General features: G+C 39.8%; 1 protein-coding gene across 1 annotated transcript in view; it reads left to right on the plus strand.

Annotated features, from left to right (window-relative positions):
• sv2ba (synaptic vesicle glycoprotein 2Ba) overlaps positions 1–6,166 on the plus strand; it is a 20,866-nt gene extending 14,700 nt beyond the window's left edge. The window contains exons 7-13 of the mRNA XM_034679570.1: positions 855–968; positions 1,116–1,204; positions 1,791–1,955; positions 2,054–2,187; positions 2,321–2,521; positions 2,609–2,768; positions 4,841–6,166. Of these exons, the coding sequence (XP_034535461.1) occupies positions 855–968; positions 1,116–1,204; positions 1,791–1,955; positions 2,054–2,187; positions 2,321–2,521; positions 2,609–2,768; positions 4,841–5,024 (1,047 nt within the window). The 3' untranslated portion in view covers positions 5,025–6,166. The remainder of the gene's footprint in view (positions 1–854; positions 969–1,115; positions 1,205–1,790; positions 1,956–2,053; positions 2,188–2,320; positions 2,522–2,608; positions 2,769–4,840) is intronic.
• Positions 6,167–8,634: the final 2,468 nt, after the last annotated feature.

The raw sequence follows: 8,634 nt of genomic DNA on the forward strand, positions 1-8,634 counted from the left end.
TGTCCATTTAACTGGAATGCATGAAAGTCAGCATGTGTGCACAATACAGTTGAGATAATACAGAAGGATTTGGACAGGCCTAAGTCAAAGAAGGAGAGGTTTGATTAATGATGTTAACAAAGGCTGAAGAGCAATGAGGTGTTTCAGGTCCAGGCTCCTGTTGTTGTGCATGCTGGCTCACTTGTCATGGCTTACTGGAGCATCAGCATCATTAATGTTATTGATTTCACCAGTGCCTCTCTTACTGTGACAAGTGTGACAAGCCTCCTGTGAAAAATGAGGTGGCAGATGTTTAGGATATTCTTGTATTACAAATGTGAAACATGGCACATTTTACATACTTTGTGTCACTGTTTGAACACTGAATGAATCTGGAGGGAAATCTATTTAAATGGCAGTTTTTGAAACAAGTGGAAATTATCAGGCAAGATTAGCTCATGTAAAAATAATGACAGTCAGGGTCCTGTTTTTGGACATGATATATTGTTAGACACAGTAGTATGAAATAGCGCATGGCCAGCTCTGAAAGAGACCATGGCGAAGTGATTCCATTACTGAAAAGAAAATTACATTACATTCAAATATGAAGGAAATAAGTAATACTGACTCTGATGAGTAATAGTATATTATCAATTTACAGAATAAGCTCAACGTCTTTGAATATCAATACAAATGGTGCAAAGACGACCTTTCAACAACAGCCGCTGGATCCTCTTAGTATGCAACTTTCAACTTTGTCCAAGTTTCTTAAAACTCACAGAAATCCTCAAAAAAAAATCTGAATTTTTGCTGAAACACAATCATAACATGGAAGTAAAAATACACTTAGTCTTCACTCATCTTATTTCTTAAAGGTGACGAACATCCAGACTCCACAAACTCAGGAGGACGAGTTCATCGAGATCCAGAGTGACACTGGAACCGCTTTCCAGCGCTGGACCGTCAGACACATGACCATGCTGCAGCAGGTCTGCACATCACTCCAACACAAGAGCATAATTAAACGTTGTTTTTGTCTTACTTTATGTTGTGAAAAGTTTTTCTTACCAACCCTTTTCATTCAGACTCAACATGTCTTGGTTTTCTGTGTGTCTGTCTGCTTGTCCCTTTTTCAGGTGATGGCTAACATCATGTCTCTGTCAGCTCCAGAGCTCAGACTGCAAGGCCTCTTCCTGGTTATCATCTGGTTCTGCATGGCATTCAGGTAGTAAAGATGCTGTTTAGCTTGCCGAACCAAAATCACTGATTCAGCCTTAACATTCCAGTTAGTCTCCTCCGTATGGTGTGTGCAACAGAGAAGTCAACACGTTCAGTTAGTTTCTTTTGGTTTTGTGTGAAGACTGTTGTTAAATGAGAGTGTGTATGTTTTGTGGGTGTGGTGTGGAGAAAAAGAGGGTGACAAAGAGAATTAAAAAGAGGTTTGATCTCACAGGAGATTTGTGTATTTGTTTTTTGTCCCGGCCAAGTGACAACACCATTTGTTTGGGCCATTTCCTTAGTTTGTCTGTAGAATTAGTGGGTGGCTGTGGAGTTGTACACCTCCACTCTACCTTTTAGACCCCAAAGGCCTCACATTTGTTGTTTATAAGGGTTTAAGTTTCTTTTTGTTAGAGTCCCTGTCCATGACCTCTGTCCTTCATGTCATGCGACTTGCAGACCCATAACAATACACTTATGTACCTCTGTGCATTTATATTAAAATCATCCAATTTTAGAATACCTTTGATAGAGTGTGTTAAGGTGGATCATTCTTTGAAGTGCTCAGGTTTGAATGTTTATATATGTTTCAGCTACCATGGGCTGGGAGTGTGGTTCCCTGATATGATCAAATACATGCAGTACGAGGAGTACGAGTCCAAGGTCCGAGTGTTTCACCGAGAACGGGTCGAACGTTTCCATTTCAACTTCTCTCTGGTTAACCAGATCCACCGTGAAGGGGAGTACATCCATGACAAGTATGTTTCCCTCAACACTCGGCATGTAAATTTACTGAAAGCATACTTGTGCAACACTTAACTCAAGAGTCACTTCTGCCTTTTACTTCTTGTTTTAGGTTTGCAAACATTGAGATAAAGTCTGTGAAGTTTGAGGATTCTCTGTTCGAGAACTGCTACTTTGAGGATATCAAGTCCACCAACACCTTCTTTGAGAATTGCACCATCAAAAACACTGTCTTCTATAACACAGGTATCATTCAAAATTAATGTGTGATTTTATAAATTATTTGTTGGCTCCTCAAGATCCAGACATCAATAAATAGAATCAATATTAATTCTGACTGTTGGCGCATTTCCCTTTTACATCTCTCTGTCCTCTCCAGACCTCTGGCAAGAGAAGTTCAAAGAATGTCGAATGGAGAACACCACCTTCCTCCACCCAAAGAAAGGCTGCCATCTAAACTTCCAGGAGGAGAATGATATCATTATCTACATGGTCAGCTTCCTGGGTAGTTTAGCAGTGTTGCCTGGAAACATCCTCTCTGCATTGTTTATGGACAAGATAGGGAGAATCAGGATTATAGGTGAGATCAATAGGAAGTAACCAAACGAAGCATTAATGGTATTTTGTGAACAGTTGTGTCTAATGTGTGTATCATCTGTCTTTATAGGTGGTTCTATGTTGGTATCCTCGGCCTGTACTTTCTTGTTACTGCTGAGTTTCAGTCAAGGAGCTGTAATATGTTGGCAGTGTCTCTTTTATGGTGCCAGCGTGGCGGCCTGGAACGGACTAGAGGTCATTTCTGTTGAACTCTATCCTTCTGCAAAGAGGTACAGTAAAACCACAGTTCTACATTGTATCTTTACCCTTTCCCTGTCAGTTTTTTTCAAGCTCACCATATTCAAACAGGAGCCATTTTCATCTGATGACACACTTGGGGTTGAAAGCTCAAATGACAACGTGACTTCTGGCTTAAGATAAGATAAGATATACTTTATTGGTCCCCCATTGGGGGCATTCTTTTGTTACAGCAGCTTACAACACGGGACAGGGGAATACAACAATGTACTAACATAGTTAGAAAATATAATAACAGTAATAATAGCAATTATAAAGGTAAAAGAAAAGAAAAGAAAAGAAAAGAAAAGAAAAGAAAAGAAAAGAAAAGAAAAGAAAATATGGCAACTATTACAGATGTATACACACTATGTACACTTCTATCTGATAAATAGATAGTAAGGTATGTTATTGCACGAATAAAATTGCACCAGGTTATTTAAAAAAAACATACACAGTATGAAGAACAGTGCGATTCAGATGGATAGAATAGTTATTCGTGAATGTGCCAAGTCACATAGTAACTGCCATGTAGTGTAATGAAAGATGAGAAAAGCTGATTAACGGGACATTGTAGTGCTGATGTTAAACAGTCTGAATGCAGATGGGATGAATGACCTGTGGTAGCGCTCCGTCCTGTAGGGTGGGAATCTTAATCTGCTGCTGAAGGAGCTACTCAGGGACCCCACAGTCTCATGCAGGGGGTGAGAGGGATTGTCCATGATGGATGTCAGCTTGGCTAACATCCTCTTCTCACCCACCTCCTCGATGGAGTCCAGAGGACAGCCCTTATAGGCTTCCTCATTAATCAACAACTAAAATACTTTTTCTGTGGGAAACTGTGAGGAAGTACTTCAATATGAAACAACAACCCATTGGCTACCATTTAACAACAGCCACCAATAGCATTCAATATTATTGATTGATGTTGTAAAATAGCATGATAGATGATAGAGGTATTATCAATGCTAAAATATCAACACCCATCTCAGGCCCGAAAGTACAACATGCTAACCTTTTGAAGTATCTGATATGTAACCACATGAGATAAAGTATGTTGTTAGTTTATGCTGTTTAAAATAACTCTAGGAGGATTCAGAAATTTCTAACAGAAGAGCACCTTGCTAATAAATGTGATTGACTGTGACAGTTGGCATCCTTGACCAATGGTCACTTGACATGGTCACTTCAAGTTCTTCAGAGCTGGGGTCCAAACTCGTTTTGAGACGTCCATATATGTGTGAATACCTTCACCCTTTATAAGACGGCCTTTGGAGACCGTCAGGAGGAGACTTCATTTGGTTGAGTCGCCCTCCAAGCAGTCGCGATGCTTGTTACTGACGCTGGTGCTATTGTTGTAATTAAACATATTACAATACGAGCAAGCCAGTGTCACAAAGTTCATTCTACACCTGCACATCCCGGGCTGTTAAGACACAACACTTTCTCCTTTTGTATCATGTTAGCAAATTATTTGACAACCATCAAATGTTTTCATTAACATCCCAACTTTATTGAAATTGTGGTTGTACAAAATTGAAGTTAATGTATGAAGTGAACACCTCACAGATACACCTCTGCTTCATTAGGGTGCTGCTTACTCTGTCAGCATTCCAATCCAGTTCATAACCCACTCACTATACCTCATCCCTTAGTTAAAAGTCATTATGCATGCTATAATTTATTAGCTGGTTGATAAATCTTAGATTTACTCTTATTTGACTGTGTTTTTGCTAGATTCATCTTCTACTATCAGTTTGAAATGTGCATCTGCAGTCTCTCAGGGCTTCTGTGTTCTAAACCAAAAATATAGAACAACTCTGCCCCTCTGCTATATATCAGGAGAGATCTTTTTCCACCTATACGTCATCTGAAGTGATGATTTGTCTATTTTTGCCGGCAAACTTTCATAACTCTGTCATATAGTATTTTCTATTGCTCTTATTCTAGACAGCAATCCGATCTCCCAGAGAGAGAATGACTTGTGTTGTCAGAATATATTCAACTCACCAGTCAGCCATATAAAGTCATACATCCGATCTACCTTTTTTTTCTGACTCTGCAGAGGCACGGCGTTCGGTATCCTGAATGGGATCTGTAAGTTTGCCGCCATCATTGCCAGCTTCATCTTTGCAGCCTTCATCGGCGTCACTAAGATCATACCCATCTTCCTGGCCTTCGCTGCTCTCGTCTGTGGGGGTCTGGTGGCTCTCAAGCTGCCTGAAACCCGGGAGAAACTCCTCTCTTGAAAAGCCAAACTCCTGCAGCTTCCAGGCCCCAAACACAGTACAGCTACGAGGCAATCTTCTGGGGAAAGTAACAGCTAAAACTGAAATGGAAAGACAAGTGAGGAAGGCCGAGCTGTGTGTATGAGTCTGCCATGGTTATAGATTTAAAAATATGAAAACCTGTCTGGTTGCCTATGTGAACCTGTGGTTGCTTTCTATTCCCTCTTTAAGCTCCTCAGGGTGCCCAGCATCTCTGTCACATCATATGAAACCTGTGTTTGTAATATCCTTTTTATCATTTATTGCCCATCCTTCTGTTTCACACACATACATTCACACACAGCGTAGAAACTTATGTTTTGTTTGAGGTTTTTGAAAAAGAAAGATATTTATGAAATGAAAATGTGTCTGTATTTGAAAGTGTTGTAGTTCATGTGACCATGTTGTGCTGTGAGTTCATCCCCTGTTGGAAAATAAAGGAGAGAGAGAGGACTTAAAGTGATACCTTGGATTTTATTTGAATCCTGTTGTTTTCACTGCCAAGGCTCAGCAGCAGTTATTCTGCTTGAGTTGTTATTCAGAGAAACACCTCTTTATTTATTTTGCACTCTCCTGTGGTTTATGTATATAGTCAACTTAGTCGACTCTGATGCTGTTCATGTCTGATCAAACCTGAGCAGCTGACCAGATTCTCCTCCTGTTTGTCTTTCTGTCTTCGACTGACACGTCATGTCTGTTCTTAATTGTAGCACAGTGTTCTGTAGGTGGTGATAACGTAGGATCAGAGTCACATCTTGCCATGACAAAGTGTAAGGAACTGCTCTGTTTATTAAGTTTTGGTTTTTTTTCTAACAGAGAGGATGACTTAAAAATGTGAGAATAGTTGTTTTGATAAAATGCTCACTTTTTGACGTTCTGATGAAGAACAATTTTACAGAACCTGCTGCATTTCTGACGACGTGTCAAGATTTCTAAGGAGCATGTTACTTTTATGGCATGACTGAATTGTGTGTGTGTTTGTGTGTGTATGTATGTATGTATGTGTGAATGTGTGATTGTTATCCACTTGTATGTGAATTTATTGACACACATTAGTCTGATCACCAAAACTTTATTTGTTGTTGTACATACTGTAGACCTGTGTATATTAGCTGTAAAATAGTAGCTCCATCATGACTTGAATAAAGCTGAGGACTTATGATTCAGTTTCCTTGTTAATGAGATGCAGAAGAATGAAATCACTTTCCAAAACACAGAATTAAAGACTTCACCTTTGGCATCACTTAGAAGTTGTTTAGCTCAGCGGTTAAATCAAATGCCGCACATGCATGAGCTATAGCCCTCGACGCGGGTGACCCAAGTTCCCATCTGATCCTAAGCCCTGAGCTGCACTGTTTTCCAGTTTTTTGTCACTATCTGATGTCCTGTCCTCTGAACAAATTCATGAAAGCCCCAAAATCTTTAAAATAATAATCTATTTTTAAAAATGATTTTAAAAAAATGCATAAAAATACAGAATCTGTATGCAGAAGTGGATTTTGGTATCTGAGGCTTTATGGGTTCCCCCTTCTTCCATTAACAGATGAGACATGGGTCTTTTGGTGAGTGGGAAAGATACCAGGAGGAAGAAAATACAGCAGAATAACCTAAAAAGTCCTCTAAAAAGCTTGTACATTATAATGAGCTGTCAGAGGTATTGAGTTTTAAATGTTTACGTTGTAAAGTAACAGATACAGGTGTAAAGCCAGAAGAATCTCTTCGACTTATTGTTTTGCTCTTTTATTATCGTTGCTCTGAAACCGAGACTCTGAAACAAGCCAAGATTACTTTCTAGAAACATGTTATATATTTAGCAGTGAGTGGGAGCTGAATATAACTGTTCCCATGTCAGAAGCAGCTGTGTGTTGGGGGGGTAGAGTAAGGAGGGCTTGTAAAAACATGGAGCACACAAGTGTGAGCGAGCGCTGGTAGTAGGAGGATGTGTTTACTCTGGCCGAGGTGTGAAAAACTGTCTGCTCATCTGTCCACCAGGTTTATCAGGATGTCAAACCAGAGTGCAGAGGAGCAGTGTAAGCACATTTACTCCAATACTGACACTGTACTAATGCTTTGATATGATCCAGTGTGAACGGAGGGAGATTTGGTGGAGTATGGTGGTACAATATGATATCAGAGGATTTTTACTGTTGTAGGCGGTCAAGAACACTTTATTAACACCTCTTCTTAACAAAATATCAGCCAGTTCATGTTTCATTTCTTCAGTTTGAACAAGACACAGAAGTTATTGTCTTGAATGTTATTTTCTTTGACTGTCACTCTTTTACAATTAGAGGAAATTTACTGTCCACCTCTGGCTGACCCTCCAGTTCCAGCTACGTTTCACACCTAGGGTGCAGAATTTATCCCCCTCACTTACCACCTCACTCAATGACACACACACACACACACACACACACACACACACACACACACACACACACACACACACACACACACACACACACACACACACACACACACACACACACACACACACTCACACACACACACACACTCTATTACATGACCAAGTCTTGTTGTGATTATTTTAAAGAGAGTTGTTTAGAATGGAGAAATATTTGTGACGTCCTCATGGAGACTAACCTGGTTCTCACTTTTGTAGTGTTGAATCAACTCTAATGGGTGATATTAATGAAAAGGTAACTTTATTCATGCAATATGCAATATTTTTCAGATGATAAATATCCTTTGTGTCCTGAACAGAAGCAATCGAGTCCCCCCTCAGTGGTCCAGGAGGTAAAGAGGGTCATCCGTTAACAGGAAGATCAGTAGATTGATCTCTGTTGTCTTCATAGGCATGTTGAAGCGTCTTCAGGCCTGATACTACACACCAAATTACTCCTGCTGCTATTACTGTATAAATATGTGCCTGAAACTTTTAAAGTGGTCAGAAAAACAAGGAAAGCCCTACATATGTCCGGTCCACTTCTCATTTTTCTCCAATTACCGTGATAATAAAACTGTAGCCATGAATATAGGAACCAAAGCAGTACATTCCAACAGATAGCTCTGATATACTGCACTCCTGGGAGAATCCTCCAGTCCAGACCAGTTACCATGAAGCTGTCTTCCCTTCTGTTGGGTTATATTTGAAACTATCTTAAGTTCAAGCACACAAAGACTTTACCTCTCACTGGAAGAGTTGCTGAAACTATTTTGGAGTTCGTTAAGCTTTTAAATTTTCTCTCTGAGTCTACAAATAAAAGTCAACACTACCCTGGAGGACACTAAATTATCTTCCTTCCCTTCCTTTTGAGATAAGCTCCCAAACTAGACATGAAATTTAGAACCACAAGCCACACTGAGACTCAGAGGAAGGCTTCTTTCCCACTGTTTTCTTTTTAACAGGTTCCCAATGGAAGGCATAAAAAAAAAGACAACATTTAATTACAACTGTATTGTGTTTCTCAACTGTTGTTTGTGTGTGAGCTTTCATTTTCTGTCCTCTGATCTTTTCCCTGTGCTGTTTCATCATTTCCCCACAGTTATATCATAGACTTTGTGTCTGATTTGATTTTGCTCCAAGCAAGGGGGGGCTCAGTGGAGGTCGTGGTAGGGTTGATGGACACAG

This window comes from Notolabrus celidotus, chromosome 3 (assembly GCF_009762535.1).
Source record: "Notolabrus celidotus isolate fNotCel1 chromosome 3, fNotCel1.pri, whole genome shotgun sequence".
Taxonomy (NCBI): domain Eukaryota; kingdom Metazoa; phylum Chordata; class Actinopteri; order Labriformes; family Labridae; genus Notolabrus; species Notolabrus celidotus.